At 46.7% G+C, this 17,491-nt stretch overlaps 1 protein-coding gene across 6 annotated transcripts in view; it reads left to right on the top strand.

Moving 5' to 3' along the window:
* Positions 1–1,733: 1,733 nt before the first annotated feature.
* The window catches only part of ZDHHC15 (zinc finger DHHC-type palmitoyltransferase 15), a 36,705-nt gene continuing 20,947 nt past the window's right edge, over positions 1,734–17,491 (top strand). For 4 of the 6 annotated variants that reach the window (XM_039489787.1, XM_039489786.1, XM_039489785.1 and 1 more), the window contains exons 1-4: positions 1,975–2,241; positions 10,225–10,251; positions 13,186–13,280; positions 15,498–15,618. In XM_039489787.1, coding sequence (XP_039345721.1) covers positions 2,124–2,241; positions 10,225–10,251; positions 13,186–13,280; positions 15,498–15,618 — 361 coding nt within the window. In that variant the 5' untranslated portion in view covers positions 1,975–2,123. Of the gene's footprint in view, positions 2,242–9,641; positions 9,767–10,224; positions 10,252–13,185; positions 13,281–15,497; positions 15,619–17,491 lie in introns of those variants that run through there. The other 2 variants (XM_039489789.1, XM_039489788.1) reach the window with 2 other exon arrangements.

Here is a 17,491-nt window from a genome sequence, read left to right as displayed (position 1 = left end):
CAGAATTCTGCCAAAGGTAAGCAAGACTCAAAGTTGCAGTATATGGACGGTGCTCAGGTTCAACAGCTACAGCATGTCATTTTAAACCACCCATTTATTCTGCTGTCAAGCAGCCTACAAACACCCTGTCTTACAACAGAACCCCAAGTCCTGCTGCATGTGCACAAATGACTTTCTTAGCCTGTCATCTTGGCTCAAGCTACATTGTAAATCCAACTTTTACTTTGAATTATTTTTCAAGTATTGGTTCCCTAAAAGGGGAGTGGGTATCAGACCACAGCTGAGATCAATCTCAGGCAGCTAGTATCAATTTAGGGAGGATCAGAGCCATAGTTTGACCCTTGGGTATGTACAAAAAAAGTTATAAGAACCATAAAATTTTGATATCACATGATTTTTTCAGGGGGGCTATTTCTTGGGAACCTCTTGCTCAAATGACCTAAAATCTGAATCACTAACTCTCCCAGAGCCCCAGGAGACACAGTAGTTGTAGAGGACTTACATAAACTGGCTATTAACAAGTAAATTAGTTTCAACCTTAATTATAGTGATGCTCCCACTCACTGTAATGGTAAACTGCTGTTCACTTGACAGTGTGTTAGTGCTATCTAGTGGAGAGTTTGCTTTCCTGTTGTAAATACCTAGCTGTTGAAAAACACACAATGCACCTGGTGTGCCTCACATAGTGTGATGAATTACTAAATGTATCCTAACACTTCATGAGATGAAGGATTTTGCAAGGTATTTCAGTGAGAGATTTATCTCACTGATACTTTTATTTTTAAATCTTCTTTGTAAAATGAAGTTAGTGCTGGTCGCTTGCCAGCTCTGGAGACCAGAACAGGAACAACAGAGGCAGTAGCTCTGCAAGCTTTCCCCCAGTTTCACCTCTGAACTGCAAGAACCATTTCCAAGGGTGAGACATGATTTCTGTCTCTATGGCTCATTCCACTCTTTGCTAACACGGCTAACAGGTGAGCCAAGCAGTGCTAATTAAGGTAGTGGTTTTGTGCTATAATCTCACTCACAGCTCCGGGACCAGGATGTAAATTTTTCAAAAGGAATAATTTATACTACAGTGTGCTATAAAAATTCTATATTTTTGCTTTTGTTATTTTATTGAATTTCCAGTATACAAAACAAATACTGTGCGAGGAACCAAATAGGTCCACAAGTAGCTGGTGTGGATAGTTTTTCACATATGGAAGGAGCATGGACCTTGGTGCTGATAGCTGTTACTTGTTCACTACAAATGGAGAGAGATCAACATTCAAGTAGACAGCAGTTCAAATTCATAATCATTAGTGGTTTTGTAGGTTGTTGCTAGTTCATGGACTTTCACCAAAAGCTGTTCAAAGTAGTCTAGGCACTGGCTAAGCTGAGCTTTGATCTTGTATTTCTTCCATTTCTTCGGTTAGACACGTTGTAATCATAGGATTTTCTCTTGTAAGAGAGCGTGATGATGACGCATTTCCTTGCAGCTGTTAATATTCTTAATAAATATATTTCTTTGTTATGAGACCCTTAACGTGCTTCAACAAGGGGAAGGCAGAATGCAAGAGCAGGTGGGGCTACTTAAACAAAGGGACTTCTAAGATTTGTGGTTTCTTCGGTTGGTCACAGCTGCTGGGGGGAAAGGGCGGGGCTGTATTCCATGCAGCAGACATTGCTACAGGCTAGGGACAAGGCGAGCAAGCTAATATCGGTCGCTGGACTAGCTGCTGTTGGTGAGAGACGCGCTTTGGCCGTTCCCGGAGCTCTTCCTTGGCTGTAGGAAGCTCCAGTTCTCTCTGGTCCAGCAGACGAACGATACTGTCCCGCCCACCTTGTGTCTCACCTACCAGCAGGGCTCCCGTCACGCTGCACATCATCATCGCCACCCTCCCCTCCTGCTCCTGCTCCTGCTCCTGCTCCTGCTGCACCCGCTCCGTGGGAACGGCCTTTGCGGTGCACTGCCAGCGCAGTCCCCGCCAGGGGGCGCTGCGGCGCAATGGCCAGCGGCGCCGGACCTCCGCCAGCCGCGGCTTGTCAGGCCTCCTCAGTGGAGTTCCGAGTCGCCGGCCTCCCCGCCCTGCGCCAGCCCCTCTCTATGGATCGCCGATGCGGCTGGGGCTGGGGGGAAGATGGCTCTGTCTAGGGGGCTGCGGTGCTGCCAGCGGGTGCTCGCCTGGGTGCCGGTCGTTATCATCACCCTGGTGGTGCTCTGGTCCTACTACGCCTACGTGTGCGAGCTCTGCCTGGGTGAGTGGGGGAGGGAGCGCTGCCCGGCTGGGCTGATGAGGGGGGCTCGGGGCTGGGCTGGGCGAGCGAGGGCTGGGGGGCTCTGCCCGGGTAGGCTGGGTGAACGGGGGCCTCCCTGAGCGAGGGGGCTCTGCGTGGGTGGGCTGATGAGGGGGCTCGGGGCTGGGCTGGGCGAGCGAGGGCTGGGGGCTCTGCCCGGGTAGGCTGGGTGAATGGGGGCTCTCCTGGGCGAGGGGTCTCTGCCCGGGTAGGCTGGGTGAATGGGGGCTCTCCTGAGCGAGGGGGCTCTGCGTGGGTGGGCTGATGAGGGGGCCTGGGGCTGGGCTGGGCGAGCGAGGGCTGGGGGGCTCTGCCCGGGTAGGCTGGGTGAATGGGGTCTCCCTGGGCGAGGGGGCTCTGCCCGGCAGGCTGGGTGAATGGGGGCTCTCCTGGGCGAGGGGGCTCTCCCCGGCTGGGCTGGGTGACTGGGGGCTCTCCTGGGCGAGGGGGCTCTGCCCGGCAGGCTGGGTGAATGGGGGCTCTCCTGGGCGAGGGGGCTCTGCCCGGGTAGGCTGGGTGAATGGGGGCTCTCCTGGGCGAGGGGGCTCTGCGTGGGTGGGCTGGGTGAATGGGGGCTCTCCTGGGCGAGGGGGCTCTGCCCGGCTGGGCTGGGTGAATGGGGGCTCTCCTGGCGAGGGGGCTCTGCCCGGCTGGGCTGGGTGAATGGGGCCTCCCTGGGCGAGGGGGCTCTGCCCGGCTGGGCTGATGAGGGGGCTGGGCTGGGCGAGGGCTGGGGGGGGCTCTGCCCGGCAGGCTGGGTGAATGGGGGCCTCCCCTGGGCGAGGGGGCTCTGCGCGGGTGGGCTGGGTGAGTGGGAGGGCTCTCCCTGGGTGAGGGGGCTGGGTGAGGGGGCTCTCCTGGGCGAGGGGGCTCAGCGCGGGTGGGCTGAGTGAGTGGGGAGGGCTCTCCTGGGCGAGGGGCTCTGCGGAGTGGGCTGGGTGAGTGGGAGGCTCTCCTGGGTGAGGGGCTGGGTGAGTGGGGGGGCTCTACCTGGCTGGGCTGGGAGCTTAAGTCTGGGTGAGAGGGGGAGTGAGGCTTTACTTGAGGGACTGGGGAACAGGATTGGGGGGGCACTGGATGAATAAATGTGATTGTGTGAAGCAGCGACAGTAACCTGGGGTGAGGTAGAAGGTGACACCCCTGTATTTCCTCCCATCCTGTATATGAGGGGGTGTGTATGTGGGGTCTCCCAGAAGGTGAGGGAGGACTGAACAGAGTCTGGCAAGAGGAAAGGGCCTAAATATTTGGCCCCGGGGGGGATTCATTCCCTTCCAGATTGGGGAGGAGATGGGGAGACAAATATTCTCTCCCATGACGATGGCAGCAGCATTGCCAACTCTAAGCTTTAAAAAAAATCACTATTTGGGCACCCCAAAATAATGGCAACTAAAAATAATAGTTTTTAGATGCTTTTTATTTACTTTCTGGGGGTTTGAGTAAAGGCTCAAGCTTTTTCCTGCAACCATGAACGCTAGAATCTTTTTTAAAGAAATCAAAGCTGAGATTCTTATGATTGTGTGACTCCCAAGAGCTTGGGTTTGACAAAAAGCCCTAAATATTCTGAGACTTGTGATACCATGAGCGTTGACAATACGATGATGGTAGTAAAATCGGCATTAATATGCAGGGTGAGAGCAGCAGTGTTTGTATTGAGCTGCACGTTTGGCCGTAAATACATTCTTTGCACATGGGCCCTTTAAATTCTTGTTGGGTAGATTACACAGAAAAGAGACACATCCAGATATAGACCAGTTGGTCAGCGTCTGTGGTCACTTGGACACAACATCTGTCACCACTGATCTTGCAAGACAGTGGGTAACTGACTAACTTTGGGTTTGCATTATCTAATGCAATAGCAGTAGTTCAGAAAGACACCATTATTTGTGAAGTTATTGTGGATAAGGACTAGTATTACTGAGTCTTAATAGGATGATTCATCTGGTCTTGTGTTGGTACAGTTGGGTCCACAGGGAATGTAATTTACCATGAGTTTCAGGAGAGTTGGGGAGGTAGCTCTGCTTTTTGCATCTTGCTATGTGTATACAGCTGCAGTAGCAGAGGGGGTAGTATGTGTAAACGAGCAGGGGAATCACACCCTGTAGCTTGTACTACAGATGTAACCTTAGATGTAGAAAGTGACTTGTTCTAATGACCGATATATTTGTGTTTCCCATTAGCATGCCAGTTCCAGGATGGGATTAATTTGGGGAATTTTTGTGGTACACCGGGCATCCCACTACGCCAGATTCATGACTGGGTTCTTTTCTCAGCTAATGTTGAACTGGTATCGTTGGCTGTTGAATGTGGAGTTGAATCTGAATCTCATATTCTCAGATGCTATGGGGATGGGTTAATAAAAATAAATATGAAGTTGAGGGGATCGGGGAAGACACAGACTTCCAATGAAATTTCATGTTAATGGACCCTGAACCGTATTTAACAGTGGTTTCCATTGAAATTAAATAAAGAATAGTGAGTGATGCTCTGCAGTTCAGACCAATTTCTTTTCTCTCTTTTATCTAACCTAGGCTTTTGCTACTTGAATGACCAATGCATAAGAACAATCAGTGCAGTCTACAATAAATTGTTTTGTCGCAGTATTACTTAAGAGGCTAAAATAAATAAGTTTGCAGGCAAGTTTAAAATAATATAATCCGTGTAATAGTATTTAACATTTCTATAGCACTTTGTGGTAGGATGTCTGGGTGCAATCCATGAAGGTATTTAGGCAGCTACGTCCCGTTTATAAGCACCTGAATCCTGTTTTTAAGCACCACTGTAGTCCTGAAAATGCCTGCTTGGCTGCCACCTAATCCAATAGGTACCTAAACTCACTCAGCGCCTCTGGGCATGTGCACATGTCCATTCTCTAGGCACCAGAGATAGATCAGGTGAGTGCCCTAGCCACCAGACTATGGAATAGCCTGATGTAGGTCTTCCTCAGTCTCTCCTATTGAAGGCATTCCACTTTAATTTAAACAATGGAATAATAAATAGTAATTGGACCAGAGAAAGAGTTAAAATGACTCCATAGCCTGGTGATTAGAGCACTCACCTAACAGGTGGCAGACCCCTGTTCAAATCCCTTCTACCCCTCAGTAGGACGGGGGACTTGAATCAGGGGGTCTCCAACATCCTGCAGGATTACCCTATGCATTAGACTGCAGGTTATATGGGAAGTCCTCCTGGTTCTTCTGTCTCCCTGTCTCCCTACATGCAGCTTTGGTGGCCAAATGCCTATCTTCTCCTGGTTCCTGGATCACTAGCAAAGATAGATGCCTCCTTGCAACCCATAGTTAGGTGCTTATCTCTGTGAGAGGGACCGGGCTTAACATACACCCCTCTGGTCAGCATCTCTCATTGGCTAGCTTAGGTGGCTTCCCACCTAGCATGCTGGCTTTGTGGATTGCAGTCTAAGGGGCCTATCCCTCCCCATTCATTGTATAAGGAACTTAGATACCTAACACAGGCTTTCTGGATCTCAGCAGCATTTGTGTGATTTTTCTAGGCACCTAAAAGGCGTCACAAAGCCTGAATCCCTTCATGGGTCACCACTTATGTGCCTATCATGTAACCCAAGAAGGGGTTGAACCTCCTCACTAGGCAGAAAGGAAGATGCTGCTCCTAAAAGAGATGGGTAGAGCTGTCAGTCCTGGAAAGAAGAGCTGACAGCTGTGTTTGTTAAGCTCTTGGGAGGTGGAACTGATGGCTGTGCCTCTTTATTGGGGTAAAGCCAAATAAAGGAAGCAGAGGTCACCAAAGAGGACTGAGGGATGTTTCTGAGATGAGGAAAGAGCTGCTTTCTGGTCTCCTCCTAACCTAGGAGGCTCTTGAACCAAACACCAATGAGGGGAGTGGAGAAACCGCAGAAACATTTGCTTGTCTTGTGCTCAGGACTGTACTGGTGGTAGCCAGGGCAGTAACCATGGTGAGATCTATTTTTGTTTTTCTACAGCTGGACTAGGTACAAGGAAGTTGCCCTGCATTTGTTGTTTCATTTCAACATGCAGTCAAGAGAAGCCACCCCATGACTTTTTTTTTAATTTTCCTTTTACTGAGATTAGAACTACTTTATTCCTTTTAGGAATTAATTTAAAGGGGCTGTAACCCCCATCTGCGCAGATATGGTCAGTAGTTTGTTATCCCAAGGACATGAAGGGGTTAACAAAATATATACCTAAAGTACCATTGGAGTTTTGGAAAGTGTTTTGATAGCAGGGCTACATAAGTTTAGTAATAATATTTAGTTCTTATAAGATCAAATCCAACTCCCATTAAAGTCAATTGGGCCAATATCGCACTTTTCAACTGTAGATTGTTCTGCAGCCACACACTGGGTAAAGTGTTTCAAACAGAATGACAGTGAGGGAACAGGAAGTTTGTTTCCTGTGTTCTTGGTCAAACTAACCATTTGTCTCTTCAAAGCCCATGCAGAACAGACAGGACCTCAATGTCTAAAATTTCACCTGACTGACAGACACACACATTCTCTTACACTCGTATGAAACTCAGTTTATCTGTATTGGAAGGATGAATGGCTGAATTGATGCTCTTAGGATTTGAATCTGCTTTTCTAGGGAATGTACATATCTGAAAACTGATGCTTAGAGCACTAAGATGTCCCTTCCGAACTCTTGGCATAATACAGTTTTTCTTTCAGATTCTGTAACATAGTACCACTGTGAGTTTGAAACAGTGTAGAGGTGATGTGCTCTATTCCAGAGGGAATATCTCATGCTATTATCACTGCAGCTATTGCTGCCTGATTTGGATATGAAGCCGTGCTTCAGAGGGGGTCTGGTTCCAGTGCCTGGCTGGTGGATGCTGCCACAGCATGAGAATGACAGGGAATGAGTGTGCTGGAGGCGTGAATATTATGCCATGTCAAGGAGGAGGGAAAAGAACAAACTGTTGCAAAACCATAGGGTTAAAGCTTCTACTCCCACTAAAGCAGAACCTTGGGCTTACGATGCCTGGGAGGGCCCTACTGTGGGCATCAAAATGAGCCTTAGGAGGGAGCCAGACAGCAGTTGTGTAATGCTAGCGAGGCCTTGTAGTGCTGATTTTTCAAAGAACCAAAGAAAAGGGAAGAGGATATTGCATATTCAAATGTGAAAACCTGATTACTTAGCTGATTTCAAATAGGCTACAGCTCAAAAATACCAGGTAGCATGGCATTAACAAACGCCATCTTCATCAGCATAAACAATACATCTCAGTTCTTATTCTAATTTGTATTTTCCATGTGAACTGGTTGAAAGACCATATTCAAAGAGTAGTTATCAATGGTTCTTTGTCAAACTGGGAGGCTGTTTCTAGTGGAGTCCTGCAGCAGTCAGTCCTGGATCAGGTTCTGTTCAGTATTTTCATTAATTACTTGGATAATGGAATGGAGAGTGTGCTTATAAAATTTGTGGATGACACCAAGCTGGGAGGGATTGCAAGTGTTTTGGGAGATAGGATTAGAGTTCAAAATGACCTTGACAAATCGGAGATGTGGTCTGGAATCAACAAGACAAAATTCAATAAAACCAAGTGCAGAGCACTACACTTAAGAAGGAAAAATCAAATGCACAACTACAAAATGGGGAATAACTGGCTAGATGGAAGAACTGCTGAAAAGGATTTGGTGATTATAGTGGATCACAAATTGAATGTGAGTCAACAATGTGATGCAGTTGCAAAAAAATGGCCAATGTCATTCTGAGGTGTGCTAACAGGAATGTTAAATGAGAGGTGATTGTCCTGATCTACTCGGCACTGCTCATGCTTCAGCTAAAGTACTGTGTCCAATTCTGGGGGCCACGCTTTAGAAAAGATCTTGTAAAATTGAGAGAGTCCAGAGAGGAACAATAAAAATGATTAAAAGATTTAGAAAACCTGATCTGTGAGGAAAGGTTAAAACAACTGGGCATGTTTAGTCTTAAGAAAAGAAGACTGGGAGCTGATAACAGTGTTTATGTGTGTTAAAGGCTGTTATAAAGAGGGCTTTGAGGTAGGACAGGAAGTAATTGGCTTAATCTGCACCAAGGGAGATTTAGATTAGATATTAGAAAACTTTCTAACTGTAAGGGTAGTTAAGATCTGGAATAGACTTCCAAGAGAGATTGTGGAATCCTCATTGTGGGAGGTTTTTAAGAGCAGGTTAAACATACACCTGTCAGGGAAGGTCCAGGTTTACTCAGCCCTGCCCTCAACATAGGGGGCTGGACCTGAATTATGTTCTGTCATGGGTATAAGATAAATTAATGAGATGAAACTCGATGTAGTTAAGTCTTTATTTACCCAGGTAGAAACTACAGCTGTTTTGGAAACATTAGGCGTTCCAAAGGACCAGAGCATTGATGTTTTCCCAGAAGCTGAATAATGACTCTAAAAATGGTATGGAGGGGGCCAGCCATTGTTTCTAGATAAATGTGGATCAGATCTGATCAGTTTTCGAGGTGGTTTTATCCCGTCTTCTAAATTCATGTTTCCTGCTACTGACACAAGAGATTGTGTATTATCATTCTAACTTAAGCATTTATAACTCTTCATCTAAGTTATATGACCCCAGGATAGTCAAGAATAGTAGGAGCTCCTTAATACCACAATATGGTACCAACAACTTCTCTTAATTCATCAGTATCTCTTTCTGTAGAACCCTGTGTTTTCCTGGGGGAAGTCTCCCTTTTAAATACTGTCTTGATCCCACTAGGTTTAGCTTGTTGGAGCAAATGAATCACCGCCCAAAAGCTTGTTTGTTTATGAATGTTTGCCAAAAGGTGTTGAAACTTCAAAAAAATTGAAGGTGTAATTACACATACTAAGCTGTATCAAAATGTCTGATCATATGTGTAAAGTTACCTGTGTAACTTTGTCGTCAGTTTCCCACATGGAGTAATTGTGTTTTTATTCAATAGTCAGTTTTAGAAATATTTGCCATACTTGTAACAGAGTTTAAAAAACACCCAAATTTCTGTAACAGAGATTTTTTAATCTTGTTCCCTCCCCAGAGAGAGAGAGAGAGAGAGAGAAATTTGGAAATGAGGGAAGAGGTAGAAGTATCCGCTAAAATGACAGATCTTTTTGGACCTCAGTTTCTTTACCAAAAATGTATCGTGGCTAATGACACTTGTGCATTTCCTGAGAATTTGTTCTTTTTATCCACCAGCAAGGCTCAGCTTCAGAGCCACTAACCACCAGCTGAGAACTGGGCAGATCTCCTATTGCAGCTTGCCAGTTTTGCCGCTCCTTAAATCAACCTGGAGGGGTAACTACTGAGCAACACAAATCTCTCTGCAGCTCTCCCCCGCCTCCCCACTATGCAACTGCTCTTTACTCAGAGTAGCTTTTGAGCAATGTACCCCTCCTCCCTGCAGGTTGAAGCAAGCAGTGAGCTCCATAGTGCTCTTGGTGCCCTGTTAATCCAGATTGCAGCTAGATGGGTCCTAGTAAAACCCAGTGTGTCATTGCCGAGTACCACTGATTGTCATGGCCTCGCCAGGTAGCCAGTCTGTTTTAATTTTACACTGATACAAAATTAACTGTACCTCCCTGGATATTAATAAACAAGACTTCCAATGTAGAAATGAAAGCAGTTGGAAACTAGCTCCAAGCAGGCATATCAGTAAATAAGTGAAGCTGTTATTTGGACAGGCTGTTAGAGGAGCCCTGATTATCTTGCAGGCATCAATACCATTGGGACTCCTGAGAAAAATTACATTTTGTAGGAATGGAAAATACATTTTATTATGGAGGCCATTCAAGTGAATAAATGAAAAGAGATACTTTCCCAGGTGTAGTGTTATGTCTGATCACGGTTTAATGATCAAAATAGAGAATCCTTTCTTTTTGATCTTCTAGCATATTGAATTTTTTTTTTATTTTGTTTTAGAAAAGATTATAGACTGCTTTGGAATTTCATCTGCTGCATGAACATATACTTGTTTTTTTCTTTTTCAGTGACTCTAACCAATCCCGTAGAACAAGGTAGGTGAATCTTATTAAATACCTTGGCATTTGTCCATAGTTCCAAAAGTGCATGAACATCTATTTAAAGAAAGCAATTGAAACCATTTTTTGTATATTTAGATACATGCAGCTCTCAAGGGAAGGGAGGGAAAGGGTATTTGCACTGAATCTCCAAATAGTAGGATCTTTCAATTCAGTAACAAGAAAATTTAAAAGCAAACATTTCCACACTCCAACAGACCACAAACAGTAACTTCTTGTAGAATTCTATTAAACCATCATACTCTTTCAATATTTCCTCCCCCCTGATTGCAGATTACCAGTATGTATATAGCATGTATCAAGAGACGTGTTCTAACCTCTCTACGTGCTAGTGAAAGGTGTCAATTGGAAGTGGAAATCCTCTGTTTATTCCCAGAACAAGTACAACACGGGCAACAGGGCATGCTCCCAAATCACCTCCACACACGTTATCCTACTTTTTCTGTAAAAACACTATCTCTAAACAGTAGTTCAGTCTCTGTGGCCCCAATTAATTTTCTTCATTGCTGTATCGAGGCATTCAATTAATGCCCCCTTTAATAGTTTTGTAAAATAGACACCTCTCGACCAAGACCACTAAACTCATTTTCCATAGGCCACTGGGCAGCCATTGAATGATGATGACTTTTAGACTACAGTCTCTATATGAATTACGGCTAGTGGCCTAGGGGTGAAAGGTTTTATGTCCCATTACTAGTTCACCACTGCACTCTCCTTGTTTGCATGCACCTTCTTCAAATTCGCTTGGTAATGTGAAAGTTTATTCTCATGGAGCAGAAACAGAACTGCAAGGTCACTGAATAAATCAGGCAGGAGGAGCTGGCAGGATTAGACAGAGCTACCATTGGCACGTACTGTCAGTGGGTCAAATTCCAGCCCCATGCGCTGGGGTCAATGGGAGTTTTGCCATTTGGCCCTTTGAGCCAGATTCTCTGTCTTGCTCCATCCCTTTTGTGCTACTTTGGTACAAAGGGGATGCAGTCTGGCACTGTCTCCCCTGCTGGAGATTTCTACAGCATGGGAGAGTCCCCAGCAGGTTTACAGCTGGCATGCATAGCTCCCACACAACCCATCCCAGGGGATGGGGCAGAGTAGCAGCTTTGCTGATCTTCATCTGGCAGACTGGCCCTTCAGGACCCATGTCAGCCCGAACACACAAGAACAGCTTCCAAAGCAGAGAACTGGGGAGCCGTAACTCACTCCCTGATGGCCTCCTCTTTCAGTGCTGCACCAAGCAGGTTCTCTTTGCAGCAAAGTACTGCCCCAGTATCTTAAGTGATCACAAAGGAAATGTAGAAAATAGGGCAATAAGTTGATGATCCAGCAAAATGTATCTTCTTTGTAAAGTTTGCCAGTGAACTTAAATCACTGCATGTAAGTTCCCTGGAGAAAAGGTTGCTCACCCTGACCCTTTTTTCCCAGAGAAGCCCTACTGTGCCACCTAACCAGCATAACTAAACCTTCAGCAAGAGCTATCTCCTTAAATGACGGTTTAAGAGTGGCTGAGTGCTTGCCCTATCCTGCTGGGATACTACAGAACGAGCTAGTGGCTTGTCACTCCCAAGTAACTAGCATCCCTTAGTTATGTCTCTTTCATTCTGCCTATGTTATTTAAAAATATGTGCCCCCAAAAACAGTGCATTGCTGTTCTGCAGTTCGCTGTTTCATCTGAAGTCAGTGGAATATTTGGATCTGCCTCAGTGGGAGCCATTTCCAGTGTGAATTCTATTACTCCTGAGATGAGTTTCTTAAATAAGTGTGACTTGCTTAAGACTACTTTGCACTATCCAGAGCAGGGAAAATGTCTTGGAGGGGTTGTGAAGTAAGCTACTGTTTATTTCACAGAGAAAGGAAAAGAGCTTTTAGGACACCTCAGCCTCTCAGAATTTTTTCAGTCCAGCACATGTATACATACTATGTATATTATTGGTATGCACAGAGAATCCTACATTACTTCTAAATTACTATACTCTAGTTATATATAAATAACTAGGCACTTATATATATAGCGAATGACTCACTGGAAAGATCAATAATGCATCTGAACAGGCATTCGGTCTACAATAGTGGGCAACCTGGATGCTTCAGAGGAAGGTGTAATCTCTTATTGTATAAAATTGCTGGAGCCTGGAACACCACTCCCCCCCGCAGCTCCCCCTGCACGCCCTCAGCCCCAGCACTGGGTGGGTGGCACAGCCGGAGCACCCCCAGTCCTGGAGCACTGGGCAGGCACGTGGTCCCAGCACTGGCTGGACAGATGGGCAGTGCAGCATGGCCCCAGCCAAAGATCTTGTGCGCACCAGCCCCAGCCTGCCTGCCCCAGCGTCTCTGCCACAGAAGAGCAGGAAGGGAACCGGAAGCAGGCAGGAGGGGTCTTGGGGGCGGAGCATGGGCAGGGCCACGCCTGGCTGTTTGGGGAGGCACAGCCTTCCCCTGCCTATGCTACCCGCCGCCCATGGATGTAACAGTAGTTAATATTGTAGTGTGTTTGAGCATTTTAACAAGATCAGCTGAATCAGAACTGCCCTTTGCCCTTCTGAGTCTCTTCATATGCCTCATTTCAATGTCTCATGTCCTCCCAAATTCTTTCAAGTGAAGAAGTTTGTATATTGAAATAAGATTGTTCCAGGTACCTTGTTTTTCATATGATAATGACATTTCTGATGGATTACAAACCTGCCCCACAGCTGTGATCATTTCTGTTTTGCCTGTTTGCTGAAAAGAAATGTTTTCCCATTTTGCTTTGTCGCATGAGCTTTGACAGCTGTAGTTAACAGTTCATAAGATATTTGATTTTTCCCATGATATAAAATGCCATTGGAGCATAATATTTTTTAAATGAAGCGCCCTGAATGGTGAAGAGTATAGAGTGACTTCTGCTTATGATTCATTATTCTTTTCTTCTCTTAGTGGCCTACCTCATAGTATTCCATGTCATCTTTGTGCTTTTTGTGTGGACATACTGGAAGTCTGTTTTTACTCTTCCGCTGCAGCCAGATAAAAAGGTAAGCGCCTAAGTACTCTTCATCCACTGCAAGCCTAAGACAAAGAAAAGAAGAAAGTGGAGAGAAAGGGAGAATTCAAGAAATCCACCTATGCTACTGTGGCCAAGGACAACTGATGAGTCTTTCTGGCTAGATGGAAACGTGTCCGTGGCTGTCCATAAAAAAGAGTGCAGTTGAACTGTTCTGAGAACTGTTTAAATTAAGCTGTCTAGGTAGTTTAAAGCAGGCATGGTGTTGCTTTACTTTCAAGTGGTTTTGGAGCTAACAGGATTTTAAATGGTCGAGGATAACGGGATTTATTATTATTAATTTACATATTTTTAATGTCTTCGATCCCTAAGCATTTAATCAATCCTGAGGTTCTTACTCAGTCTAACTTCACACCAATTCCATGAGAATTTTTCCTGAGTAAGGACCTTGAGATTTGGCTCCTGTATACAGAGCTGGATTAAAACAATATGGAGCCCTAGACATGCCTGCCTGGAGGTCCTCAAAGGGTGCAGTGGTAGTGGTGACAGGGCTTCTTGAGCAGCAAAAGTGTTGCACCCTTGGAGGCATGTCAGTTGTCCTAGAGTGGATGTGGGCCAGGTTGTTTTTCTCCCTGGTTCTAGTGTTGGCTGGTCTGCCCTCTGTTGGAGGCTATCTGCAGACTCAGACAAATGTCACTGCATTGATTACACTCGCTTCATATTTTCGGGGTGGGGGTTGGCAACCATGAAGGCTTGAAACATATTTTTTGTTTTAAACGAAAGCTGAATTTCTGATATCACATGACTGTGGGAGCCAGGCAGGGCCTCCCAGAGGGGGGGGCAAGTGGGGCAATTTGCCCCAGGCCCAGCAGGGGCCCCCACCAGAGTTTTTCGGAGCCCCTGGAGCGGGGTCCTTCACTCGCTCCGGGGGCCCCGGAAAACTCTCGCGAGGCCCGGGTCCCCGGAGCTTCTTCACTCCCGGTCTTCGCTGGCGGGGGGGGGGGGTCCTTCCGCTCCGGGACGGAAGGAACCTCCCGCCGCCGACTTACCACCGAAGCGGGACCCGCCGCTGGAGCGCAGCTGGGTCTTCGGCGGTAATTCGGCGGCGGCAGGGGCCCTTCCGTTCCGAGACCCGCCGCCGAAGTGCCCCGAAGACCCGCGGTGGGGGCTGCACTTCGGCGGCGGGTCCCGCTTCGGCGGTAAGTCGGTGGCGGGGGGTCCCCGCCGTGGGTCTTTGGGGCACTTCGGCAGCGGGTCCCGGAACAGAGGGACCCCCCCGCCTCCGACTTACCGCCGAAGCGGGGCTCCCCGCCGCCGAAGACCCCGGGCCCCCGGAATCCTCTGGGCGGCCCTGGAGCCAGGCCCCTAGGCATGTGTCTATTGTTTAATTTGCCAATTCCTGCCTATATACACCTAGGAGACACCTATCCCAGTAGCAAAATGTCCTTCTGTGGTAATTATAAAAATAGAAAAATCACTGTCCAAGAGCACAACAATGAGGGAGAAGAGGCATTTGGAAGAATCACTTCACTAAAATGTAGATTGTGATTCATTTACTAGAAAAATCATAGTCTTAATTTTAGGGTATTTTAAGACCGAGCATGCTGCATTGAAGCACAGGACTGGGAGCCAGGAGTTCCTGGATTCTAATCTTTGGCATTGATTTACTGTCTGACTATACTCAAGTCACTTCACTTCTTTGTGCTTCGTTATACCCTTTGGTAAAATATTTGGCAAAATACCAACCTCAGAAGGCTGTTATGAGGCTGAGTTAATGAATGTTTGTGCAGCACTTTAAAAATACAGCTCCAGAGTCTGAGCTTACTTACAAAGATGTAAATTTATGTCAGTGGAATACTCCAGATTTGAACGAATGTAACCGAGAAAAGAATCTGCCTCATAAAGTGCAGTGTAAGTGCCGTTATTATTATTATCATCATTATTATTTTAGTTATTTAATGAAGAGAAAACATCTAAGGCAACATGTAGTAGTGAAGCTAATATATTATGCTGTGACCTCAGTTTCAGTTTGTCTCTCTTATGAGTGAATCAGTTAGTTTCCCAGCATTTGGTCTGTCCAACAGTGAATACCTCTCTGTTTATCTCAGAAATGAAAGCCCTTCTAAGTGTAATTAATGTTTGTGCTTTGGAAGTAGTGGGAGGATAATGGCTTTCCAACCTGGCCTACCTTTGAAATATTACTGTACTATACATGGATAACTGGTCCTCTCATCATTTCTGCTTCTAGTTCCATATGTCCTATGCTGACAAAGAGCGCTATGAAAATGAAGAGAGACCGGACGTGCAGAGGCAGATTCTTGTTGAAATGGCAAGGAAGTTGCCAGTGTACACAAGAACGGGGAATGGAGGTCAGCTAAGCAGAGGGCTTTGTTGATGTAAATCTATTCAATCTTACTAAGCATGCTACGCTGGCAATCCAGCTTATACTGGCAAGTAACAGCAAATCCTTCGTGCCAAGACATACTGCTAAAGGATTTGGGTGCTCAGAACTTTAATGCTGAGGAAATAACGTTAGTTTAAAAGGATTTCCTTCTTGGCTTCCTCCTCCAACCCTCCTGATTGGGGAAAACGAGAAATCCTTGAATACTTATCCCATTTCCAAGTAGAGTTCCGGGTGCTTAGTAGCCTTATGTTGTCTTCCTTTCTGTATTTATAGTTTGGAGACCATAGCTGGGTTCCCAGGCTATACTTATTAATGTAGAATCATGGGCATAGCTTGGGGGGGGGGATAAGAGGGTATTGCCCCCTCTGCCCCCAAACTACAGCTCAGGCAGGCATGGAATTTGTTCCCATGCCCCACCATGTGGCCCCTTTGGCCTGACTGCAGCTGCCCCCTCAAAGATGGAAGCCAAACTACACCTATGTGTAGAACCAAATCGTGTAGCCTTTTTTTCCCATTTCAAAGAGTAAAGACTGTAGGACATGGTCCCATAATGAGGTCAACAGTTATTGTCCCTCATGGACCTAGTTCTGCAGCCAAATACAAATTGTTACTCCTGGGGGGGATTCTGTGCCACTGCGCATGCACAGAATTTGTCCCTTGCAGATTTATTTGCTTCCCTGCAGAAAAATTACTTTCTGACAGGGAAGCAAAGGGAAGCCACAAGAGTGGTCATGTGACTCTCCCCAGCAGTATGTTTTAGATGCCCAGTGCAGCCTGCAGAGAGGTAAAACACTGTGGGGCAGGGGGCAGGACTTGGGAAGACCCAGCTGGTGGCTCCTACCCTGTGCTGGGCTCAGCTACTAGTTCCAGCTGGGCTGGGGAGGACGTGGGAATTCCTCTTCCCCTGCATGGCATCCAGGGCTGTGTCAGACCTACCCCCAGATTTCTCCCCCGGCTGTAGGAAGCTCTGCAAACTCTCTCTCTCTTCCCGCCCCCCACGTGCTTCCTGCACCAATCGCTCCTTAGCTGCAGAGGGAAGGATCATTGTACAGGGAGCTGCTCCCCCATCCGTCCAACCCCCATGCATCTAGACCAGGGGCAGGCAACCTATGGCATGTGTGCCATAGACAGCACACAAGCTGATTTTCAGTGGCACTCACACTGCCTGGGTCCTGGCCACCAGTCCAGGGGGCTCTGCATTTTTATTTAATTTTAAATGAAGCTTCTTAAACATTTTATAAACATTATTTCCTTTATATACAACAATAGTTCAGTTATATGTTGTAGAGTTATAGAAAGAGACCTTCTAAAAACATTAAAATGTGTTACTGGCGCACACAACCTTAAATCAGAGTGAATAAATGAAGACTCGGCACACCACTACTGAAAGGTTGCCAACCCCGATCTAGACCCTCCCCTCATAACCAGACCCTCCCACCAAACCTCATCTCTTCCCCCCAACCCCCCGCAAACAGACCTCCCCAATGAGCCTTACTCCCCTTGCACTTGGACCACCCTGACGAGCCACTCACACCCAGATCCCCACCATACTGAGCCCCAACCAGCTGCACCTGGATCCCCACCCCACTGAGCCCCACTCCCGCAGCATCTGAACCCCACCACTGAGGTTCCCCCACCACCACCCTCTGCACCCAGACTCCCCTGCTGAGCTCTGTCTTCCCACAGCCAGACACGCACCTTGCTGAGCCCCAGCCACCTTCATCTGTACCCACCTGCAGAGTCCCATTAACGTTGCACCCAGAACCCCCCAACAAACCCCTGTGCATCCAGATCCCCCCACTGAGCCACCCTGCACCCAGATTGCCCCACACAGAACC

Source organism: Mauremys reevesii, linkage group 9 (assembly GCF_016161935.1).
Source record: "Mauremys reevesii isolate NIE-2019 linkage group 9, ASM1616193v1, whole genome shotgun sequence".
In the NCBI taxonomy this organism is placed as follows: Eukaryota; Metazoa; Chordata; order Testudines; family Geoemydidae; genus Mauremys; species Mauremys reevesii.
Note: the sequence above shows the minus strand (reverse complement) of the source record. Positions and strands in the feature narration are given on the sequence as shown.